This window comes from Bos grunniens, chromosome 1, assembly GCF_055505025.1.
Source record: "Bos grunniens cultivar Pamir isolate PY7600 chromosome 1, Bosgru_T2T1.0, whole genome shotgun sequence".
In the NCBI taxonomy this organism is placed as follows: Eukaryota; Metazoa; Chordata; class Mammalia; order Artiodactyla; family Bovidae; genus Bos; species Bos grunniens.
Window position 1 is genome coordinate 153,632,260 of NC_141165.1, and position 26,114 is coordinate 153,658,373.

The 26,114-nt window shown below is 38.7% G+C and overlaps 1 protein-coding gene across 2 annotated transcripts in view; it reads right to left on the minus strand.

Annotated features, from left to right (window-relative positions):
* Positions 1-26,114, minus strand: part of SCAF4 (SR-related CTD associated factor 4) — a 61,598-nt gene continuing 35,484 nt past the window's right edge. The window contains exons 10-20 of one of the 2 annotated variants that reach the window (XM_086413105.1): positions 24,808-24,972; positions 24,185-24,270; positions 23,306-23,496; positions 20,500-20,600; positions 19,952-20,065; positions 19,085-19,241; positions 17,850-18,007; positions 16,331-16,496; positions 16,155-16,241; positions 15,806-15,931; positions 1-1,316 (exon numbers count right to left, since the gene is read on the minus strand). In XM_086413105.1, the coding sequence (XP_086269231.1) occupies positions 370-1,316; positions 15,806-15,931; positions 16,155-16,241; positions 16,331-16,496; positions 17,850-18,007; positions 19,085-19,241; positions 19,952-20,065; positions 20,500-20,600; positions 23,306-23,496; positions 24,185-24,270; positions 24,808-24,972 (2,298 nt within the window). In that variant the 3' untranslated portion in view covers positions 1-369. Of the gene's footprint in view, positions 1,317-15,805; positions 15,998-16,154; positions 16,242-16,330; positions 16,497-17,849; positions 18,008-19,084; positions 19,242-19,951; positions 20,066-20,499; positions 20,601-23,305; positions 23,497-24,184; positions 24,271-24,807; positions 24,973-26,114 lie in introns of both variants that reach the window. The other variant, XM_086413096.1, reaches the window with a different exon arrangement.

Sequence of the window (26,114 nt, forward strand, 5' to 3'; positions counted from 1 at the left end):
TTTGTTACGAAAATAGAGTTTATTAAAAACATCCCTATTGTTTTTTGAGGAGCTTTCACCGTTACCTTGTCTTAAATTAAAAAAAAAAAAAAAATAGAGAGCACTTCTAATTACGATTTGTAAACTTTTTAAAGTCAAAACTTTTAAAAAGTTACAGCAAAAAGGGTAATATTTATTCATATTTTCAGTATTTTTTTTGTTGTTATTTTGTGACTATTTTTAAATAGAAGGGAAGCAATCAAATTGCTTACAGCTCCCACCAACTACTGCGGGGCTGTGACATAGCAGGAGCAGGTATAATACAGCATCTGTACACCCCAAGCCCTACCCTCCTGTGTTGCTGTCATATCCGACAGATTCCAGTCTCTCTTAACGAGGAGCCTCTGCTGCTGAGCCGGGGTCCTTCTCGGGGTTGACGGATGAGGTAGCCTCAGCAGGTAACTCTTCAGAAGGCTTTGCGACTGCAGGCCCAGGCTCCCCCTTAGGAAGTTCTGAAACAGTGTCTACGTTTCCCGCTTGGCTAATGGGAGGTTCCACGGTCTTGTTACTGCCTGCCCTGTCTGCCACCTCGGGCTTCTCCTTGCCTCGGTTTTCTTCCTTCTCTCTACGAGACTCTCTATCTCTAGAATCTCTCTCTCTGTCTCGATGCCCACTAGAACGTCTATTCCTGTCTTCCAAGTCTCTGTGCCTGTCCCGGTCGGGGCTCCTCCTTCCCCACTCTCTCCTCTCACGGTTACTATTCTCTCGATCATCGTTACGGTTCCCGTACCGTTCCCGGTCATTCTCCACCCTATTTCCAAAGGATCTTCTTCCAAACCTTTCTTGGTCTCTACCTGAATTGAACTGCTGCTGCCTGCTGTCATTTCTGAACGGCTGTGGCTGCTGCTGAGCCGGCGGCGGCTGCTGGGCTGGCGGCGGCTGCTGCGGCGGCGGCTGTGCAGGTGGCTGCTGCTGTTGCTGCTGTTGCTGCTGTGGCGGCGGCTGCCTTCCGTCTCGGTCCTCAGGACCCCCCGGGCCCGGCCCCGGGCCCCCGAGCCCTGGCATCCCGCCAGGCCTGACGAAGGGGCCGTGGGGTGGGAATGGGCCTTTCATTCCATGAGGCGGAGGCATTCCGAAGCCCCCAGGGCCTGGTGGTGGGCCTCGGTGCATCATGTGTGGAGGCATGGGCCGAGGTGGCATCAAGGGAAACCGCTGTAAGTGAGGTGGAGGCATTCCTGGCGGGCGCTGGAGTGGGATCAGGCCAGGTCGGGCACCGAGGAGACCAGTGGACGGGGCCTGGAGCCCAATGACGGGACCTGGTGCAACTCCTTGGGTACCTGATGAGGCAATAAAAATGAGACTGTAAATAAAGCAACACAGAAGACGGCATATTCTATTTTCAGCTGTTTCCTGTGGTGCTTGGAGCAAAATGAAATTCACAATCTTCCAGTGTCATACTGTTTGACAGTCTACCCAGGAGAAACTCAATGTGAAGTCCCAGCAACAATCCATGGCAAGCAGTCCTAAAGATACATCATACAGTTATGTACACACACCTACCTAATACAGGTTGAGGTCCAAATATGTCACATAAGGAGACTAATATACCACATTTTGGAAAAAGTATATCAAAACGTCCTTCCGCACAGCCTTGATTAGCAGCTGTTTTACCACTCAAAATGCTTGAGAAACACAATGTACTATGTCCTAATGAGATAAAGAAATGAACTAGCTGAGCCAACTGAAACTTATTTCAGGTGTACTCTTAGAAATTTTTTACTCTAAGTCTTACTTTGACTTTCTATTAGGAAAAAAATGGGGTCAATGACCCAGAAAATCCAGTGAAGAGGGAGGTTTCTTTGAGTCTATGACACTAAAATGCTTTACGTAGTTAACGTGCAGTCATGTGCTCAGTTGCTCAGCCGCTTTGTGACCCCATGGACTATAGCCTGCCAGGCTCCTCTTAGAAGTTTTCAGGCAAGAATACTGGTGGTGGTCCATGAACTGTATAGCCCACTAGGCCCCTCTGTCCATGGGATTTTCCAGTCAAGAATACTGGAGTGGGTTGCCATATCCTTCTCCAGGGGATCTTCCGGACCCCGGAACTGAACCCCAGTCTCGTGCACTGCAGGCAGACTCTTTGTCAACTGGAGTGGGTTGCCATTTTCCTTCTCCAGGGGATCTTCCCAACCCATGGATCGAAAACACTAATGCTTGTAAAACAAAGATCAACACAAGAACGGAGAGTTTGTTTTCACAAGTCTCTTTTTAAAGCACAGCCTAACATGTAAACTGCTATGCCAAAATGACTGCTGAACTATGCTGAGTGCTCAGCTATTCACCTTCTATTCATTTTCCCAAAGATGGCAAGACTGATAAAAGTTAGTGCTGCTGAAAGTGACAATGACTACCAGTCTTATTTCCTACTTACAGGAGGCATTTTGTTTATGCTTTATTGTAACAGTCAAATTCAACCCATCATGTATGATACAGAAAAGGAGGATTTGTTTCACAACTTAATTAAGTAACAGGTATCATCACCTCTCTCATTTCTCTGCAAATATTAACAATACAACAAGTTACTCGAAAAAGGAAAACGTTCAGGTATTATCAGAAGGTGCCGTCTACTCACATACTGCAGAGATGTCTTTGGCAAGTTGTAGGTTATGACTATCAAGTGTCCATGGTGAGAGAAATGCTTGTGCAACACTGACAGAAAAATAACCTGGAAGCAAACCCAATACTTTTTCATCTTCCCCCCATCCCCAACATCATGTTATTTTATGTTTACAGTTTCAATCACTTCCTCCCACTCACTTTAGCAAACATTTAAGGAAGTCCTACTAAATCCTAACAATAGGTTTTCTGTATACACAAGTATTACTAATATGGAAGACAAGAATTTCTACTTCAGTTTTTGCTCCTCCGAACATATGGTCCAATACTACTCTGTCAGACTTGGGAACTAAAAAGAGTGGACTGAAAATGTACGTGTATCAGTTATAACTCTTAACATGAAGTTGTAACTCTTATCACTTTACTTAGAGTACCTTCTTTTAAATGCTTAAAGAGAAACATTTGGTGAAAAAAACCTCACACAGGAGTGACCCTGGACACATGCCTCAGAAATACGGATAATAATACCTGCTTTTTGCTGATATTAAATGGGATAAAACACTTAAGCATGAGCTCAGAGCTTGGCACATCGCTAAGTGCTGCAGTTATTATTCTACACATCTATTTTGACAAATGGTAAATATCTTAACACTAAGTATTTCACTTTGCAAAAACACTATGTTTTGTATTTCTGATCATTAAGATCTTATTAGCCTCTCCTGGTTCCCCAATATCCACCACAGTTTAGAGTCAAGCAGTTTGGTAATTGAAAGAAATTAAGCTTCCATATATCAGGCCTAAGAAAATGTTAATTACCATAATGAAAACCCACAAATGATGAACTGGATGAATGAGGCAAAGACCTCAGCCCTTCATACACTGTTCACACTCTTAAGAAAATCCCAGACAATGAGCATAACACAGAACTTATACTCTACCTCAGAATGATATGAAATTCACAGCAAACTTTCTTGATGCCACTTATTGTACATTTACTGAGACTGGACCATATAGTGAGACAACCTGGCATCTAAGGTTATTTCCTTGCTCCCACTTTTTAAAGAAATCATACAGTACCAACACTTGTGGACTTTAACTCAAAACAAGCAACATCAAGTGTATGTACCCATGTACAGTCTCTTTCAATAGTTAATCATATACAGAAGCACCTAAATAAAATTTTCATTTCCCACCAGCTTTTACTCAAGGATAAAAATGATAAATGTTTACTCTGTTAAAAGACTTGGTGTGGCACATTCTAGGACCTAACTATAAGCTCAAGGGGCCAATACCAAGTTTTAAATTACACTACAAAAAAATAAATAAATAAATTACACTACAGGGATGGGGAAGGGATTAAAAGTATCTTATTATAACAAAAGAATTAAGTTCAGATGAATCTTTAAGAGGAAACAGACCTTTGCAGGACAATGGGAATACTGACGGCTTCCTCAACTGCCAATTTGACAGCTGCCAAAAGCCAACCTCTATCTTTGTACAGAGATCACATGGGCAATGATTCTTTGTAAACCCATCTCTAGGAACGCATTTCTAAGTTCTTTGTAACATGCATCTGAGGGTACATACAGACGGACTTAACAGGGTTAACTTTTACAGTACATGCATATATATATATATATATTTATTTTGTCAAACCAGGTCTTTAGTTGTGGCATGTGGGATCTAGTACCCTGACCAGGGACTGAACCCCAAGCCCCTGCACTGGGAGAGTGAAGTCTTAGCCACTGGACCACCAGGGAAGTCCCATATAATGAAACCTCCTACAAACAAATTTTTATTTATTTTTAATTTTTGGCCACGACATGAAGCTTTTGGGATCTTAGTTCCCCAACAAGGTACTGAACCAGAGCCCATGGCAGTGAATGCAGGGTCCTAACAACTGGACCACCAGGGAATTCCCCAAAGCATATTTTTATAAAGAAAAAAACCCATTGCCTAATTTATCTATCTAACATATGTGGATATTTAGGATTTACTTAAAATATTATACACTCAAATAATTTTTCTCTTTCATAAATAAGCTGATTTCCCTTTAACCCTTTATGGGCCAACAAAGTACAGACTCCCCTGACAGTATTTCCATAGTTTCAAATGTTGGCCTTCAAAATACACAAGTGGTAGAATTACTGATTTTTTTGCTCCTCTGTTGTTCTGCAGTGAACAAAAAAGTACTGCTTTTAATTAAAGTTACATTTGATTAAAAAAATATATCAGGTGGTGTAAGTTCCTGGTAGGGATAACAGCTGAATTTCATTTTCATTAGGAAAGCTGATGTTACACACACACCAGTGGATATGTAGTGAGTTCCCCAGGTCTAAAGGACATTCAATGTAATTATTCATTTTATTTCAAAGTTTGATGTGCAATATACCATGGACAAGTTTTCCAGAGTTACAAACTTCAAAAAAAAAAAAAAAAAATTCACCCATACGTATGTTGAACATCGAAGCTTTTTTTTACATTGTTACCACATTTACTGTGCTGGGGATGTTGTTCTTTAGTGGCTGTGTCCCAACCTGTGTCTACCCTGTGGACTGTTGCCTGCCAGGCTCCTCTGTCCATGGGATTTCTCAGGCAAGAAAACTGGAGTGGGTTGCCATTTCGTTCTCCAGGGGAATTTTCCGACCCAGGGATCAAACCTGCATTGGCAGGTGGATTCTTTAACACTGAGCCACCAGGGAAGCATGTGCTGGGGATATAAGGACTAAAAATAATAATCTTTTCCTTCAAACAGAATACAGCCTAGTAGAAACAAATGTTAACTGCTCTAAGAGATGGCACACACTAGGATGATGACAAAAGTAAAACTGATACAAGTCGGTGTGTGTGAAAATGAGCAGGAGTCCCATGAGATGTCTGAATTAGGTGTCAGCAGAAGAGAAAAACATTCAGGCCAACATTAGGAATGAAGAATGTTACTATCAAGAGGATGGCACTGCTGAAAAGGCCTATTAGCAAGCTGAAGCAGTAAAGTGTGCTGTTACTGCAGCAGAATGTCTTTTGAATGAAAATCGAGGAGAGAAGGTGAGGTTTATTATTGAAGCAGCTACAATCTGTACAAATACAAATCGCTATCAATTACAAATTAGAAAAAGAAAAAAGATGAGATGTGTGAGGCTGAACAAGGTAGGTCGGGGCATCCAGGTCTTGCATGCGTGATAAGGAACTTGGACTGATCTAGAGAGGTGGGAAAACCACACAGGGATTTTTAGCAGGGATGGTCCTATGTTTGTTTTCAGAAGATCCCTCTTTCAGGAAAGCAAGACGGGGGGAGGAGGGAGGATACTAGAGAGTAGTGAGGCTCTTGTTTCAAGAATCCAGGGGACAGAGGTGAGAGACAACTGAAAGAGGTGCTAGAGAAGGAGGAACATTTAAGCTTTTCAACAGCAGGACTGGAAGAATCCAAGGCTGGAGGAACACAGCTCTCTGCTTTGAACGAGGATGGAGGCATCTGTGCAATGCAGAAATTTAATAACAGAAGCAATTTTTGGAGACAGACGACAAACTTCACATGGTAACACTGAGGGTTGGAGAGGCCTGGGCTACACCTGATGGAAATGTGCTCAAGAGATTGATTAAATGTATAGAGCTCAGAAGATTAAGAGTCATGGTGTTAACTTATCCAGAATATGGATGAAAACAAAAAAGGGAGGAATTCAGACCTGGGGAGACAGCACAGTAGATAGAAAACTCCAAATTTTCTAATGCAGCAAGATTTTAAGGCAGACAAATTATTTAAATTCAAGGAGTAGAAGAAACTTGTGCATGTGTGCTAAGTCACTTCAGTCATGTCGGACTCTTTGCGACCCCATGAATTGTAGCCCACCAGGCTCTCCTGTCCATGGAATTCTCCAGGCAAGAATACTGGAGTGGGTTGCCATACCCTCCTCCAGGGGGTCCTGCTGACCCAGAGATCAAACTTGGGTCTCCTGCATTGCAGGTGGATTCTTTACCGTCCAAGCCACTGGGCAAGAAACTCATTGGAGTTTAAATAGCCAAGGCTATTTCCTATGAGTCAAAAAGCCCTCAACTGTTCCACAACTAAAAAACAAGTATCAAGATTAGAGAGATGCCACTGCTTTCTATAGCAAAGATGTTGGTGATCATGGGAAATAAGAAACAAGTATGTTAAAAGGCTAAAGGGGTGGTGTGGGAGGGGAAGGTTGATATGGTTAGAGACCAGTGTGGACCTTGAAATCTCAGAAGAATAAAGCTTGACTTATTTACTGTGGTGGAGACCAGCTGAATGTGTTAGTTGTATTCTTTCACAGATGATGTAAATTTAAGTTGGATTTTTTTTTTTTTTAAAGCAAGGATCTGCTATGTGAAGAAGGAAAGGGGGGAAAGCAAGGGGAGGAAGGGCAGAGGGAACATCTGAAAAGGCCAATCAGCAGAAAGGATGGTTCTTCTGCCTCTTCTCCACCAATCATCATGTCTTTCATTCTACCACAGCCAATGCCTCTGGGAAGTCCTGGACTTTTCATCAGAAGCAACTTCGTTACTTCAAAATTCTCATTTTCAAGTGCCCCAAACAACTGTCAATCCCACTAGGATCATGTTCCCCATGCCCGCAACGTCTTTCCTTTCCTCCTTACCTGTTTTGGGAGTCCATGGTTCTCCCTCACCATGCTGCTCAGAAATTGGTTTTAAATGCAACACTTCTACCTAATCTGCACCTGAATACGGCTGGGCACCACCCCCAACATGCTGACTGGCCTCATTTTGTTTGTAACTACAACCACAAATTCTCCCTTAATCCTGGCCACCAATTCTAATTTCGTGAGTCAATTCACATTCATATGCTTCTAGGTATCTGTTTCAAATGTTCATTTTTCCTTAATTGTCTGCTCTTACCTGGTTGGTTTTATATAGCTTTTGAGAGGTAAAATTCATATAGCCTACAATTCACCCATGTAAAGGGTGTAGTTCAATGTTTTTAAATATATTCAGTTGGGCAACCATCAAAATAAATTTTAGAACAATTTTTATCATCTCAAAAAGAAACCCTGTATTCATTAACTACCATTCCCCATTTCCCCCCAACCTCCAGGCAACCATACATCCCATTTCCTGTCTCTATGGACTCGGCTATTCTGGACATTTCATGTAAGTGGAATCATACAATACACGACCCTCTGTGACTAGATTCTTTGACTTAGCGTATCCTTTCAAGGCCCATCCAAAGTACTTCATTTCATTACCAAGTAATGTTAAATGGAAGTAAGTTTTATTTATCCTAGTTGGTATAGCATTAAAAGAAGGCATTTATTAAGACTTTTTCATCCACCCACCTACCACCAAACCTACCCTTTACCTGCACCTGTATCCGTATTGCTCCTTCCGTCTGTGAACATCTGTTTGGAACATGTGTTCCAAAGGCTAAATGAAGCCCCACACTCAAACCCCAAATCTAGGCCCCCCTCTCATCTACCTAAGAATATCAACCTAGCAAATCTTTTTTGCTGCATCAAAAATTTCCCCTCTCCCGGGTTTTCCAGTAATAACATGCTGGAGTTTTGTCTATCTTTTAGAAATAAAAACAAAAAAACCCTCCCTCACTGTGGATCTTCCTTCAGCTCTCACCCCCATTTTATTGTTCCCCCATATGGCAAATCTCCTCAGAGTAGGATGTCCAGAATTACTGTACCATTGCCTCCTCTCTCTCATTCTCTCCTATATATATATATATATACACACACACACACACTTATACAGGCTTTTGAACCCATCACTCCAATAAAACCACGTTTCCCAAAGTCACCCAGAAGCTTTCATTTTGCTAAATCCAGTTGGCAAGTCTCAGCGCTCCTCTTTGACCCAACAATGGCCTCTGGTGGTTGCCGTCTCCCTCCTCCCTAGGAACTTTTCTTTACTCAGCTTCCAGAGTACCTCCCTCTACTGTTTCCTAGCTCCCTGGCTGCGCCTTTGCTGGATGGAACAGCACAGGACAGTGGCTAAAAGCATGGGTGTTGGAACGAGGATACCTTGAATTCTAGGCACTACCACTTGGAGCTGTGACCTTGGGCAGGTTATTTCATCTCTTTATGCCTCTTACACTCTATCTACAAAATGGGGATAACTGTGTCGACTTCAAAGAATTGTAAGGCTTAAATGATTGATATACACAAACTCTTAGTTCTCCATACTGTATTTTCAACTGCTAAGTGCTGCAGTATTCCTGGGCTCATCCCTCGCACTACATCCCCTCCCTAGGTAATTTCACGACTGGTGGCTGTAAATGTCGTTTATATTTGCTGACAACACCAGAACTTATCTTTACCAGATGTTTAGCTGACATCTGCACCTAAATGTCAAAACATCCAACATATTTAACTTGACATCCTCACCCTAAACCCACACCTCTTTGAGATTTTCCCATTTCAGGAATGGCGATTACACTACCAAATGCTCAGGTTAAAAAAAAAACAAACAACAAAACGTAGTCATTCTTGGCTCTTCTCTCACGTATGTAAGTTAGGAGAGTCACTTTGAAGGCTCTATCTTCATCCAAAATAGTCCCCTCATTCCACTCTTACCAACTCTTGCAGTTTGCTTTCTCCAGAACTGCCATATACAATCCTTTGAAAAATGGAAACTAGTTCACAACAGTGTTCAAATCTACACTTCCTGTTGCACTCCTGACTGACCCTTGGTAACTAGCTCTGAACTCATCACGGCTGCTCTTATGTTCACCTTGTTCCAGCCCTACAGCCCTCTGTAGTTTGTTCTCAGTCCAGGCTCCCCTTCTGTCTTCTCTAAATGAGATGTTCTTCCTCTGTATCTACACGACTCTTTCCTCTTATTATTTCTCTCTATATTACCTCCTCAGAAGCCTTCTCCAGCCATTTTATTCAAAACAGTACACTTTACACGACATTCCTCCAATCCCATTCTCTGCTTTACTCTCTTCACAGGAATATCTTCATGTGAAATTATTAGTTTACTTATTTATCTAAGTCCCTGCTAGAATGTAAGCTCCAGGAAGACAGGCCTTCTCTTGTCATTCAGGTATCTCTAGTACCCAGAACGCTGCCTGGTCCACAGTAGGTATTGGGAGTAAACATGTAGAACATATGAATGTATGGTGGTGGCATAAACCGACAACTAAACTCATAGACAAGATACCTCTCAGGGGGCAAAAACAGTCTCTCCCCAGGGTGGTCTCTTTCCTTACCTATGAAGACCTGAAATTTATTTTGAGAAAAGCTGCAATGTTCTTTCACAACCTCCTTTTCCGCTCCCAGTTGCAGTTCCACCTTTTTTGATTCCAAAAGAATGCCACTGTGGCACTGTGCATGAACCTAATTCGAAATCTGTTCACACAAGGAAAAAGATATACCAGCCACTCTTATCTCTCCCATCAACGCCCTGAGAGCCTCTAGGCATACAGATATATGGTTGTTGAACCATTGAAAGCTGTCTTTTTTCTTTTAAACTACAGACCTTCAGGAAATTGAAATAATAGTACAACCCAAACATGTATTTCCTTTGCCTAGATTCACCAATTAATAACAATTAGGGCATAATTATTCTGAAGAGACTCCCAGGTGATTCTTCTAGCAGGTACTGTGTTGGGAGCTGGGGAGAATGAAAAAAATGAGCTAGTTTTCAAAGAATGAGAGAGAGAGCACATGTTAGATTGCATTATACATTACTACACCAAAAAAAAAATGTATGTTAGCAAAAACTTAAAAGAAATTTGAGTTTCAATAATATAGTGTAAGTACACTAAGCCGTGTATCTATTTTTAGCATGGCATAGGACATGAAAACCCTAATTTTAAATGAAAAAAACAGAAACCATTATCTCTTAAAAATGACTTCTTGTTTTTTTTTTTTTGCAAAACAATCTACAATAAGGTTTGGTCAATTTTCCTATAGATCTTTTATAGTTGTTTTTTAGAATTTGAGTTTGTATACAGAGGCATAACAGGTGTGACTTGGAGTTAAGAGTTGTACTACTGGAGTCAAGAAGTCTGGGATATACTGGTAATCCATCACTGAATGAGATCATCCATAATTCTCAGTGTTATCTGGAAAAAATCTTACCTGCAGTTCTTCATAGCATTATACTTGTCTACCAAAAATCAATCTAGAGCCCAGAGTTTCTGTCCCTCCTACCTTCCTTAGGCCCCAAAAGCTGTCAGGTTTCAATTAAAAAGAGACTCTTTAGGCTGGAGTTCTGCAGCCTAGAAGGTGCAGACAGAGATGGAGACAATGTGATAAGCACCTTTCACGTTTTTGTGCAAGACTTTGCCAAGGTTTTGTTTGAAGTGCTTCACCTTCTGAGAAAATACAGTATATTCATGTATAAATTCATACCCAAAGTAAGTATTTGTTGTGGATTGATCACTATTAGTCATTCATTGAACAATGTTTTTTATACAAAGTTGAAAGAAGCACTGTGGTGAGTATTTTGGAAGCATTTCTAAGTATAAAACACTAGTGGAATAATAAAACGCAATATTTAGAGTACCAATTCAAATATTTTAAAGCTTTCAAAGAACACTTTTACAGGACAAAGGAACATTTGGTAGACCCCTCTAGGTTATAATTTAATATAACCAACATCACAACCAAGTCTACAATAAGAAAAAAATTAAAATGTAAGAAGTGTTTTAAAAATTAGACATTACCATTAAAAAAATATTGAGAATTTTCTTCAGAATTCCTTTAAATGTTATTCACACTATTAGATTGGTGCTCTAATGTTCTAATTTACAATATTAAAAATTATCAAAAAATCAAAATTCTGGGGAGAAAACTGTAAAGCTAAGTGAAATCACAACTTAAAATATCAATTTTAAAGCACAGTTGACCCTTGAAAAACAGATTTGAACTGTACAGACCCACTTACACAGACTGCTTTCCCAGTAAATACATACTACAGGGTATGTAGTTGGTTGAATCTACAGATGTGGGACCTCGGTTACTGAGGGCCAAGTATAAAATTAAAAGTGGATTTTCAACTGCACGGGAGTTGAAGCCCCTAATCCCAGCACTGTTCAAGAATCAAGTGGAATTACAGAAGTTGACAATAAAATTGTTCATCTTCAAGACAGTATTAAGGTCACAGCTATGGCATAAAAGCAAATATAACTGTTTAATTTACAAACCAATTTGGTCTACATAATTCTTGACATGTTCAAATTATGGAAAATCAAACGCCAGGCAAGGAAGTGTGAAAAATCAAGCTCGAAATACATCATACTACTGTCTAGCAATTCAGCTTGTAGGCCACTCATCTGTGACTTGTGCTTTAAATCTTTGGTAACAAATATTATCAAAAAGAAGCAATCTAACACATACCCAATTCTTACTTATGAAGTTTACCATCATTTATAGCACTGTGACAAAACCGGGGAGAATCTCTGTATAATAATAATTAATGAATGTATGTACCTGACAAGAGAAGAGACTTTAATTTTGCACAATAGGAATGAGTCTGACTTAGCTTAATTTCTTCCTTGAAAAGATATTTTGGATATGCTGGTAACACAATAGATATGTAACACAAACAAACATTTTTTTGTGTATTTTTTTATTGTTTGGAACACCAAAGTAACCCAAATTTCACATTACAATGAAATTTTAAATAAGAATATGTTGTACATTGTATTAGAGATACATGTTATACATAAATTTGGAAAAGTAATAAATACATACACTTACACAGTAAAGAGAATGTACTGAATTGCTATCATCTTTAATATTCCTTCTCTTCTAAATGGTCAACAACTATAAATTATTAACTTTAATGAAATGACCACTGCTCTAGCAAGCTACTTGGGAGTGTGAGGTATTAAGCACAGATTCCTTTAAAATCAAGTAATGAATTATTATTGTGCATCAAATAGTTTTTACGTTTTCAGATTATCGGTTACTAAAACAATAAAAATCTCTAGAAGATGGAGGTGGTTCTCTACAAATCTGGTGGTGTGGGCTACTTCAGCCCAATTCCAGAGAGTCATCACTTCCAAACTAACACCTAAACTTAAGTCTGATCATTCAGAAAACTCTTTAAACCAAACCATCCTTAAAGCACCCCACTGCCTCCTTCATAACCAAGGCCCACAACAGAATTTTGGAAGATCTGTTGAACATTTTACTGGCCCCTCTAGTTTAAAAATATCATTGCCACATTTCAGAAATTAAGATCCAAGAACTCAGTTAACTCTCAAGGATATATTTACCTTTCATTTTAAGAAAACAATTTGAGTATCACTAATAGGATAAATACAGATACCATATCATGCTATTTAAATGAAATGCCATTACTATATAACCAATACACATTTTATCACTAAGCCATGATGGAACTTCTATATATGTGAACTTATCACCTGGTTTAATATACTGTAAAAATATCTGAGGCAACCATGCCAAGATACATACTTTCCTAAAAAAGCTACTTCTACTGCTGACAATTAGAACAATTTAAAATAAATTATAGGTACAGTAATATAATTTTAGAATTTCCAAGTATAAATACTCTTTATTCTAAATATTGTCTATGATATTTCTTACCTGTAATAAGCACCCACTATTCACTGAGTGCCTACTTTGTGACAGGCCCCATGTCAGCTGTTTATATATGTTTATGTTAGTCCAACTGAATCACCCCAACACCCTGGTTTAACATTTTTATTTCTTGTCTCACAGATGAAGAAGCTGAAGTTTAAGTATCACCTCCTAGGCTTAAAATTTTCTGTATAGTGTAATGTTGGTTTTTATTATCTTAAGAGAAAACATTAGAGCACCAAGAGAAAACATGAAAGCATCTTAGCTCTAGTCTTCTGTTTCATGGTTGACATCAACAGTATCCAACCTACTTAATTGATCCTTTAGTACTACAATACTGCATGTGATTACTATATTCCTTTATCAAAATGATGGAATTGTGATCAGTCTTTTGGATAAATCCTCCTTTATTTGCATATACATTAAAAAGTCTCACTTCTATAAAAGGTCAAAATTCATGGGATACTCTTTTCAAGATTTCTAATCGAAGGGAAACAAGTGTATTTTTTTCATGATTCAAATAAAACTACTGCATTTTACTTAAAAGTGCTTATTTTAACAAAACTGTTCTTATTTTTATGCTATATCAGATTTTAATGTTTCCAGATCTGGAACAACCTTTATTCCCTAAATTTTTTGTTTTAAAAGTTAAGGACAAAGATCATCGTCAGAGGTGAAGTATAAACAGCCCTACACTGAAAAGCATCCATCCATCCACTTACATAATAAATGTTCCTCTCTCATGGAGCTTCCAGTCTGGTGGGTAGGAGGAGATGGACATCTAAGCAGGTATGTTACATAACAAAAAATGCTAAGACATTTGATTATTTTTCTAGCACTGACTAGCTTTGATATGTTTTGTTTCACATGTTGGCTGAGAGTTTAAATTATACATTTCAGTAGTGATGAGAAATTAAGGGCAGAGTTTCCAAAGCCTAAATGTTAAATAAAAGGTAGGCTGTTTATTCTTATTTGTTTTTGGCTGTGCCATGTGGCTTGCAGGATCTTGGTTCCCAGCCCAGGGACTGAACCTAAGCCACGGCAGTGAAAGCCTGGAATCCTAACCATCAGGCCACCAGGGGAACTCCCTGGGTTATTTATTCTTGAAGGTTGTTCAAAAGTAGTGGTTATCAAAGTCTTAGAGATGATGAAATCTTTTCACTGATTTAATGAATTTACTAAACCCAGAAAAAAAGCACAAATGCAAGCAAACAGTCTCAGGTGATTAATATCTATGGACACCAGAGTAGGAAATTTCATTTCAGTGAGAATTCATAATCAGGGGCATGGGTGTGGGGTAAAGGAAAGAGGGTGATCAGAAAATTCTACCCAACTTAGATTCACTATGATTCTTGTATAATCATCTTATTACAAATATTGGGGGGGAGGGGGTTTGTAACAAAACTGAGATCCAAAGATACTGAGGCTTCCTGGCTCCCAGTCTACTGCTGTTCCTTCTACTTTGACTTCCATCAGGGCATAGACCTCTTAAGCAACTTCCCCATCAAACAAATCATTTTGCATCATTACAATGACTACTGTACACTACTTGTGACAAATTTTAACCATAAATCCTCTTTTACTATTACTCAGTCTGTGTACTAAAATAAAAATCAAGTTTATTATTAACCTAACCTCAGTCTTGGAGAGGGCAGAAGACAGCATGCCATTTAAAAACAAATTAATTTTTATTATAAATGTAGTACACGCAACAAAGTAAAATTTCCAACAGTCCTGAAAACTGCAGGTGAAAAGTAAAAGTCCTACATCACAAACCAATGTCCCACAGCCCTATATCCCAGGAGTATAGGGCTCTTTCCTTAAAAAATCTAAGATTAGGAAAACAAACATTTGTGCACAAACACACACCTTTAAAAAATACAATGAGTTCACAGGATTGAAACATTACAATAGTAAGGATAAATTAACTACCCATTATCAGAATCAAGTGTTAATTATAGTTAGCAATACCACTTCAAATGTAATAATTTGTTATTAACACTTGAAACAAGTATATGGCATATCATTTAAATTCAAGCAAGCAAGGGTAAGGCCTCTTAAAGATGTGAACAATCTAAACCACACTTTCTTGGACCTTAGAAGTTGAGTTGTGGGTAAAGAATACAACAGGTTAAGTCTTATAAGAAACTGAGGGGTCAGTGGGAAAGCACTGCCTCAGGCTGTGCAACTGTCACTCAGGTAACAAAGCCATTTTATTGCAATGTATCAAAGATAGTCTCTTTGCCAGCCTACAGAGAATGGTATCAAAGTCCAGGAATTTTAAATATATAAAAATTCATCCAGACAGAAAAAAAACCTATGTTGCTTAAAAAAAAAGTCTGTATCTTACTATGCCAGGATGTCTGGGGTTCTGTTAATCATGGACTATGTACCAATTCCTGTTCATAGAGATTAGTCTGATCACTTTTTTATACCAAATTAAGATGTGCAAATCCAAAGTTTTATTTAAGACAGAAACAAATAAGATTTCATTTTTGAGGCTGTCTCTTAAGGGTAGACTTGGTGAAGACCATGTACACATATTTAAAAGAAAGGTCTTCCTCCAAGGAAAATAGCCTCAGAGAATAATTTACCAAAATGAACACTGTTTCTAAAAAGCCTAACTTGGGAAGGGGAAAGAAAACTAATGATAAAAAAAATGAACTTACCAAGAAGTGAAACAGGCTGGGTTACAGGAGGGGTAGGCAGATTCGTGGGTGCAGCAGGTGGCACAGCAGAGCCATACATTTTCACACTGTCACCAGACTCGGCGTTTCCTCTAGCCCCAGACACCACTGTTGGAATGGGATTTCCAATAGATAAGTCTTTTGTAGTGTCTTCATTTATACCAGCGATAGTAGCTAAGGAATATAATTACATCAACATGTGAAGCTGAATAATTAATTATCACCCCGGTTAACATGCTTTTGCCATACTACAGAACCTATTACTGGTCCATTCTCCCTCCTACTCCCAACTCCAAGAGGACAAGTGAACACAAAGGAAAAACATGCTTACAGTTTGGGATGCTTATTGGTGGAGTGTGAGGAGGAGGAATGGATACTGGTGGAGTTATAGGAGGTGGGGGTCCAGGGGGAAGAAAACCTAGAATAAGAAAAACAATGCCAACTTAAGTTGTGTCACTTTATTTCAGGCTCTTAAAAGAGAGTATCTTCTCAAATAACTTAGTGTACCTGGTGGCAGATGCATTGGGTTGAATCCTGGGCGCAAAAACGGTGGCGGAGGTGGAGGAGGAGGAACACCAGGCCCAAAGCCTGGAGGTGGAATTCCCAAAGGAGGCGTGAAAGCAGGTGGCTGGAGAGCACCAACTACAGGAGGTCCTGGCTGATGTGGTGGGACCTAGAAAGAAAGAAAGGAAAATGAAGCCACGTATCTAGCCACCCTCTCACTCATATAGTGGGTAGAGACAAAGAAAATACCTTGCTGAAAAAAACCAGTATCTCTAAATTGGGCTTATTATGTGAATACATTTATTAGATAACAGTGGTAATCTGTACCCACTCCAAAACAATGGAAACTACATACTTTTCCCCTTTTCTAAAAATTCTGGGCTGCTTGCTCCATGTGGCTTGCAGGATCTTTGTTCCCCCACCAGGGATTGAAGCTGCAACTCTGCAGTGGGAGCATGGAGTTCTAACCACTGAGCTACCAAGGAATTTCCAGAAATCAGTTTGCCCTATACTTATCAAAGCAAATACCACACTGTGATTCACCATCACCTACACTGGTGTTCTGCCAGAATATTGTTAAAAAAATGTCTCACGGTCAGGTCAATTAAGTTTGAGGAATACAACTCTAAGAAAAGCTACCAGGTAATTTGCACTTAACTGTGATTAAGATCACAGTTCCTGGGGTCAAACTGCCTGTTCCCCCTTTTAAGTCATTTTGTGACCCTGAGAAAGCGACTTACATTACACTCTGCAGACCTCAGTCTACTCATCTGTAAGATGAAAAAGTGCCAACCTCACATAATTATGGAGATTAGAGAATAAATAAATGTGGAGTGCTAATGCCTGACATTTAATACATACCCAACACTTTAGTTATTGCTTAAAAAAAAAAAAAGTATCAATCTTAACAGATTAGTCAAATTTCTTTAAGTGAGCGCTGACATACACTGAAACCTGCACTGGAAGTCATATCCAAAAGGTTGCGTAAGGAGTGCCAATTTGGGGAATCCATTTATAAAATGTCACCGCTAAGAATGTACCAAAGCATGTATTTTTCTCCTAACATTGAGGAAAATCAAGAAGCTAGGCAACCCAGCCCTGAGATAGCTTAGATTTACTTATTCAGTTTTAATGTGAGAAACTGAGGAAAGAAGGTACTGAAAGAAGAGAAAAATCTAGTGAATCACACATGAAAGTATGGATCAAGTACTTCTAATTCTTACCAACACGTTAGTTACTTAGCTCTTAACATGTAGCAGGAAAATCACATTTCAAGTCAAAAAGTTTATGAGGTAATAAGATACTGAATAATCTGGGCAGATGTAAGGCAAAATGAAATTTACTCTGGTTTTTGAAAGCATTTATAAATATTAGGTCTGACATACCAATATATAAGAAATTAATACGCACGTCTATGTACTCACATCTTTTGACTATGAATCTAGACATACATCACCAGTAAGATTTAGAAAGGTATCTTTTAGATGCTTGAAAGCTTCAACAATGCCCCAAGTACTCTTACCTGTGGAGGCGGTACTGTTATCGGTGCGGGAACAGGAATAGGAGGCACAGGCACAGGCAGAGGCTTAGGTGTGGGTGACACTGGCTCTGTGTGTGAGGTTTCAGCTCCTCCATTTTGAGCAACTTCGTTTTCATGCTTCTTGGGAATTCCCTTCCAATCTATGAAGAGTTAAAGAAATATAATCAGAAAGCTCTCTGATTTTAATATCATCAACATTAAAAAAAATCATTTCTGCGTTTAAAATTATAAACTGAAAATGTAAGCCTTTGTTACATACATACATACATACATATATACACAGATGTAATAGTTCTATTTATTATTATTCCCATTTTATGAGAGGAAAACAAAGTCACACACGCTTGGCAGAGGCAGAGATGGGATTCAACCCAGATACATCTGGCTCTTAAGTCTCTGTTCTTAACCACAATGGTGGAGGAGGATGTCTTTGGATCAAAGACCCTGGGAAGGAGGAGCAGAGTTCTTTTTATCCTGGACCAGAGACGCCCAGAACACCTAGAGCACAGACCTTCAACACCTGTCTGCCTGAACAGAAACGCCTAGCTCTATCCGTAAGTGAAGGCGCTGTGCACGCGCAGGGAGGAGGTGGTATGTGGGGCAAGTCCAGCTCCGCACTCCTGACTGAAGTTCTGTAATGTGTGAAATATTTACTCTATTTTGCCATGCCATCCTGTGCTCCTCTTTGTCCTGCTATCTCTCTTTCTCCAGGTCATGTCCCCACAGGCTGGCATTTTCCCCAATGAAAATTCCACTATCAACCTGGCATTTTTAATATCCAGGCTTCAAATAACTGCATCTCCTCATCTTACATGTTTACTTTTGATGGCTTCTCTGGACATTTAAACATTTTCAAAGAAATTATTATGAGGCAGTGGATCTTACTAACAATGTTCAGTTTAAGACTCATCTGATCTGTTAGTTTTTTACACTGAAAAAGTCTACTTAAGATCCACTTAATATTATAATGAATAACGAACCCCACAATCAGTAATTATTTGTGTCTGCATCTCTCCCACTAAATGTAAGTTGCATAAGGGCAAAGGCCACATTTGTCTTATTCACCATTGCTCCCTTAGTTTATAATGGAGAGACTAGCACCCACATATTGGGTATTTGAAAAATCTCAAAAAACAGTTCCTAAGGCAAAGAATAAACATTTGTCATAGTACTACCAAGGAAATAAATACATTAAAAAAAATTAAATACTACTTTACCTGGATTAAGTGTATCACTGTCCAACATTCCTCCTTCACAGAAACTCTCCAGTTCTTCAGGCTTGACTTTGTCCCATGGAATATAAGTAACACCAAGTTCTACATCCCAATACTGCTTATAATCTGCTTTTATTCCTTTGTTTAGGGCCCAGGCAATCTAGTTCAACATTTGTTAAAATATAAAAAGGAAAGGAGAAGAATGTCATAAACTGTTTCCCATGATTCCAATCACTCAGACTTGGTCAGCAAGGGAACAATCTGGCCTGGCTACCCATGGGGCTCACTCAAAGCATCTTTGGCGCCAGGAATCTGGTTACCCTTTCATCCCACTCTTGTTTGTCCTAGAAGGAAATCTGACTGTCAATGACCTTCTTTCTCACTCTTCCAATCACCCCTACTCAGACAGCATAAAACTAAGAGAAAAGGGAAAATTTTATCAGGGACTGGCTGATTGGGCATAAGAAAGTAGGGAACACTTTTAAAAGTCTTGGGTACATCAGAATTACTCAACATTAGACAAAATCCTTTTGCAGTGAAATCCAAGTGTGGAACAGGGTATTGGGACTTTAAGGAAACACTGACTCTGACCCCTCAGAGGAAGAACACCCATGTACCTATATCTTTCCCTCTATCTTTAGTGATTATTTTTCATAGTTCTGAGATGGCAAACTTAAAAAAAAAAAAAAAAAAAAAAAGACAAAATTCTACCATATACCTAGCGTTTAAAATTGTAACCCTTAGGAGATAACCTCTTAAAAAAAAGATGCACATGTAATAATACCCCAGTGTCCAAAACTACAGTTTTTAAAAGTCTCATAATATATGTTACATTTTTTAAAAAATGAATTATAAATGATAAAACAGTACCTTTATGGATTTCTGGTTCACTTTGTAGTTCCCTCGGCTCAGTTTTTGCAGGGCACGATAAGCATCTTGCCTATGAACCATAACAATATAGGCACAACCTCTGGGAGGAATCATCTGCTCAAAAAGATTTTAATATTATAAAACATGATAACAAAACCAAAAAGCAACAAGACATAATATTAAGCAGTCAGTTCCAACAACCTCAATTCCAATCCCCTACACACTCCAGAGCCCTGTGTTCTATAACTGGAGTTTAAAAAAATCTGAAAACTGGTGGCTCCAGTTTAGTCTCAACTGCCAATCATCAACAATCTACAGCCCCAAGCTTTGTTATATAAAGTCATTTTTAGAAAAAGATTTTAGATTAAATTTGGTTATCCAAAAAATGTACTTAAATGCTAAACAAAAACTTAGAACAAACACCTCAACTCCAGCCACATCTTCTACAAACCTAGACCAATTTTAACTTAGGTCTCAAGTCCTTAATTTCGCAAAATAACATTAACCACTTCTATCTACTGTGGTTAAGAAATTTAATAAATACTCACATTAATTGATTCAATTGGACCAAACTCTTCTAAAAGACTGGCAACATCCTGCTGAGTAGTCCTTTTGTCCAGCTGTCCCACCCAGAGTGTAGTACTACAAACTTAAAATAAAATTATAATCATAAAAATATACACATTCCATACTGAGCAGCTCTGTACTTTACATGAAAAAAATCATTACAGAAAACATGCATGAGTTACATTATGATATCCACAAGTTTAAGTATAAAGCACCATATGTGCTACGGCTCAATTGCTCAGTCCCGTACGACTCTTTTGGATCCCATGGACTGTTGCCCACCAGGCGCCTCTGTCTATGGAATTTCCCAGGCAGGAATACTGGAGTGGGTTGCCATTTCCTCCTCCAGCGGATCTTCATGACCCAGGTCTCTTGTGTCTCCTGAAACTACAGGCAGATTCTTTACCACTGAGCCACCTGGAAAGCCCAAAACCCCATATAAGTTTTAAAAATTCTAGAAAATTACAGTAGTACTTCCAGAAATGGAACCAGGATCAGATCAGATCAGATCCGTCACTCAGTTGTGTCTGACTCTTTGCGACCCCATGAATCGCAGAACGCCAGGCCTCCCTGTCCATCACCAACTCCCAGAGTTCACTGAGACTCACGTCCATCGAGTCAGTGATGCCATCCAGCCATCTCATCCTCTGTCGTCCCCTTCTCCTCTTGCCCCCAATCCCTCCCAGCATCAGAGTCTTTTCCAATGAGTCAACTCTTCGCCTGAGGTGGCCAAAGTACAGGAGTTTCAGCTTTAGCATCATTCCTTCCAAAGAAATCCCAGGGCTGATCTCCTTCAGAATGGACTGGCTGGATCTCCTTGCAGTCCAAGGGTCTTCTCAAGTCTCAAGAAGACTCTCAAGAGTCTTCTCCAACACCACAGTTCAAAAGCATCAATTCTTTGGCACTCAGCCTTCTTCACAGTCCAACTCTCACATCCATACATGACCACAGGAAAAACCACAGCCTTGACTAGACGAACCTCTGTTGGCAAAGTAATGTCTCTGCTTTTGAATATGCTATCTAGGTTGGACATAACTTTCCTTCCAAGGAGTAAGCATCTTTTAATTTCATGGCTGCAGTCACCATCTGTAGTGATTTTGGAACCCAGAAAAATAAAGTCTGACACCGTTTCCACTGTTTCCCCATCTATTTCCCATGAAGTGGTGGGACCGGATGCCATGATCTTTGTTTTCGGAATGTTGAGCTTTAAGCCAACTTTTTCACTCTCCACTTTCACTTTCATCAAGAGGCTTTTTTAGTTCCTCTTTCCTTTCTGCCATAAGGGTGGTGTCATCTGCATATCTGAGGTTATTGATATTTCTCCCGGCAATCTTGATTCCAGCTTGTGTTTCTTCCAGTCCAGCATTTCTCATGATGTACTCTGCATATAAGTTAAGTAAGCAGGGTGACAATATACAGCCTTGACATACTCCTTTTCCTATTTGGAACCAGTCTGTTGTTCCATGTCCAGTTCTAACTGTTGCTTCCTGACCTGCATACAAATTTCTCAAGAGGCAAGTCAGGTGGTCTGGTATTCCCATCTCTTTCAGAATTTTCCACAGTTTATTGTGATGCACACAGTCAAAGGCTTTGGCAGTCAATAAAGCAGAAATAGATGTTTTTCTGGAATTCTCTTGCTTTTTCCATGATCCAGTGGATGTTAGCAATTTGATCTCTGGTTCCTCTGCCTTTTCTAAAACCAGCTTGAACATCAGGAAGTTCACGGTTCACATACTGCTGAAGCCGCCTGGCTTGGAGAATTTTGAGCATTACTTTACTAGCATGTGACCTACTACCCAGGTCAGTAGGTGCCCAATATGCTACTGGACATCAGTGGAGAAATAACTCCAGAAAGAATGAAGGGATGGAGCCAAAGCAAAAAGAATACCCAGCTGTGGATGTGACTGGTGATAGAAGCAAGGTCTGATGCTGTAAAGATCAATACTGCATAGGAACCTGGAATGTCAGGTCCATGAATCAAGGTAAATTGGAAGTGGTCAAACAAGAGATGGCAAGAGTGAATGTCGACATTCTAGGAACCAGGACAGTGAAAGGTAAACCGATGAGGTGGGAAAAAACTGGTCTTTTGAAGACACATCTAAAGATTTCATCTATGTAAAGAGTCAGAGAAGCAGCATCTTGCCCAAGAATGCCCTTGGCAAGTGAACAAAGGAGTTAAAGCCTTGATCCCAAAGACCTTGATCACCAACCAATTCAGTGCTTTTGTTCACTGTAAGTAGCTGTCCCTTTTCAACTGTCGAGTGTAATGATTTTTGTTTCATGCTGTGTCCTAGATAATAAGCCCTGCAGAGTCAGAAGTTTTATATATGCCCAAGTCATATTATCAATTAAAATTTCATTAACAGCTATAGACTTATATCAAGAATATCTACTATATATTATTAAACATATTCTAAACATATCATGAAATTCAGGAGATAATGCAAGCTAACACACCCTATAAATTGTGTATCTTTATAAAGTAAGAGGGTATTAGTTGTTCTGGAGGAGCACCCCCACCTTTCCTCAGTGTGCAGAACTAGTTAACAACTATATTTTATACACTTGACTCAAGACACACTATTACGTATCACTGTTAGTTTGGCTCACTTCTCGTTGCTGATTCACAGCCAGCTATAGGTACAAAAGCAAATCTAAAGGTATACGCCAGAGTACAAACAGACAAGACCCAAGAAAGCAGTATTTTCCTAAGTGGTTACAAAGCATTTAAAACTTACGACATGAAAAAAAAAATGCAGGAAATGTGAATTATAAATGTTCACTTACCACTTGCGGTTTCTGCTTTGATCTGAGGAAGGCCTTTCTGTCGGCGTTCTCTTTCCTTTTCTCGATCTCGTCTTTCTTGGGATCGAGACCGAGGAGAATGTCGGCGTCTATCTCTGGACCTAGATCGAGAACGTCGATGCCGAGACCTTCGAGATCTAGAACCAGATCGAGATCGTCTCCTTTTCGGTGACCTAATATTTTCAGGACAAAGGAGAATGGATTAATATACGGAAATAAAGAAAACTTCAGCATGTGTTAATCGCAAGAAGAAAAAAATACAACTAGGGAATTTAATGTAAGATACGTAAGAATTTGTAAGATGTGTAAGAATTTGACAGTAGGGAATTCATTTTAAGGATTTTTAATATGCACAAAGTTAGAAAGCACATATATATTATAAACAAGTTTGCTAACTTATAAAAAAGTATCTCTCATCTTTGATACCTCTAGTATTATTTTAAATGACATCTTTGTAATGAAAAAGCTAATGTCATCACAGAGATATACTGTGATTGCTATTCTCTATCTTCTCAGAAAAGTCTTTTTTTCTGTAGCAATTAAAAATATGTGATCTGATTATAGTATTCCTTACTTTCTTTCCACTTTTTTTTTTTGGCTTGATAAATTGGTAAAGGAACTTTGAATACATAAATCTTACAATTCCATGCATATCTGTAAACAGGCATTACAGAAACTCAGAGGGAAAAAATACTGGCTAAGATGACTTAGTTTTTTAAAACTAATATGTCTCCTGCCCCCATTCTACTCATGCATACAAACATACCAAGTGTTATTTTATTAATCCCATACATCTAAAAACAATTAAATACTAAGTCTCTCAAAACATGAACATCTGGATTAACATTTTCTATAAACTACCTGGATGCTGATCTAGATCTTGACTTTCTGTGATCAGATATGTGCCGCTTAGGCTCTTGAATACAAGGTTGTTCTACTTCCATTTCCTTTAAAAAGAAAAACAAAATACAAAACCCATCATTAAAGGAGAAAATGGAAATTATAAATAGAAAAAAAGAGGCCAAAAACTTACAAAATGCTAAATTACAAATCTCTTGCCCAGAAAGTTCTCTTATGATTACTTGAGACCTAATTACTAGCTTAATGATGACTGGGCATGAGTGGGAAAAGTTTTTTTCACATGGCTCACAAACAAAGAAGAAATACTTATCTACTTCTGGAAATTATTTTGTGAAAGTTAACATACTGTGTTAACAAACCATCACCTAAAGCAATGAATTAGGCACTGTTTAAGCATTCCATACTCTATCTCAATCCTCATGAACCCTATGAAAATTTATAGTATTATTATGTCCGCTTCCCAAAAGAATAAGTTAGGTCACAGAAAAGGTGAATATATTCCCACAGTTAATAGTTTTTCTTCATATTCAAAACTGAAGATAGAAAGCCAACAAACAGGCAGGAATCTGCTTGTAAATCAAGGGAACCAAAAAATAACCAGCAACCGGAGAATGAAGCTTTACCTGATGTGCCTTCTGTGTAAGTGGCTCATTTTGTGCCTGAAAGGAAGTTTGGAAGGGCTGCTGCACAGGTGGAGTTGGAGGAATCACGGGCTGAGCCATGGGAGGAAACGGAGGTGTAGGAAGAAGGCCAAAGCCTGGCATCTGTCCATTAGGAGGAAGTGGAACCTTGTTTGTTTTAAAACAAAAAAAAATTGTATGAGTAGATTTTAAGTAACTGCTACCAAAAATAATTTTTAAAAAATTTTAGTTAACTTTATATAAAACTAAAACATCTTCAATAAATTTTGATCAAGGAAAAACTATGACATTCAACCATGACCAACAATTTCTACATATACAATTTTTATCCAAAGAAACTGCTTATATCCAAGAACACAGCTTAAAAATCCTACAACTCATTTTAAAATTAACACAAATGTCAGGTTTTATAATTTAAAAACATACCTTCATTTATAAAAACATACCTTCATTTATATGAGAAAGCAATGTGACAGACTAAACTTAAAATCAGAGGTACTCTACTGCAAATATTCTCTCTTCAACTTTAAAGGCAATTAAGCTTTAGGGGAGGAAAAGTATTTAGAAGCACTGACTTCTAAGTTTGTTTTAAGTTTTACTCCAAGGGGAGTTTCAGCCAACATGCCTACGGCTGAATTTATTTAGGGTTTGAAATATCATTATAATGAGAGTACTATGTTCACAATCTAACAATTTTATACACTTAACATTCTAATGCCAATACAATTATACAATACAATTATAGTGTAATATCACTATAATATAAAAAAGCAGTCTCTCTAAATTATTAATAAACTATCAATAATTGTTAAACATTTGGAATTAAGTTCATAGGTTTCATTTGTATTTTAAACAGGATATTTTTTAAATTTCATCTATCAACAAGTCATAGAGTTTTGTCAAGAGAACACATTGCTCATAGCAAATACCCTCTTCCAACAAAACAAGAGAAGACTCTACATGGACATCACCAGATGGTCAACACTGAAATCAGACTGATTATATTCTTTGCAGCCAAAGATGGAGAAGCTCTATACAGTCAGCAAAAACCAGACCGGGAGCTGACTGTAGCTCAGATCATGAACTCCTTTATTACCAAATTCAGACTTAAATTGAAGAAAGAAGGGAAAATCACTAGACCATTCAGGTATGACCTAAATTAAATCAATCCCTAATGATTATACAGTGGAAGTGAGAAATAGATTTAAGGGACTAGATCTGATAGAGTGCCTGAGGAACTATGGACAGAGGTTCATGACATTGTACAGGAGACAGGTAGCAAGACCATC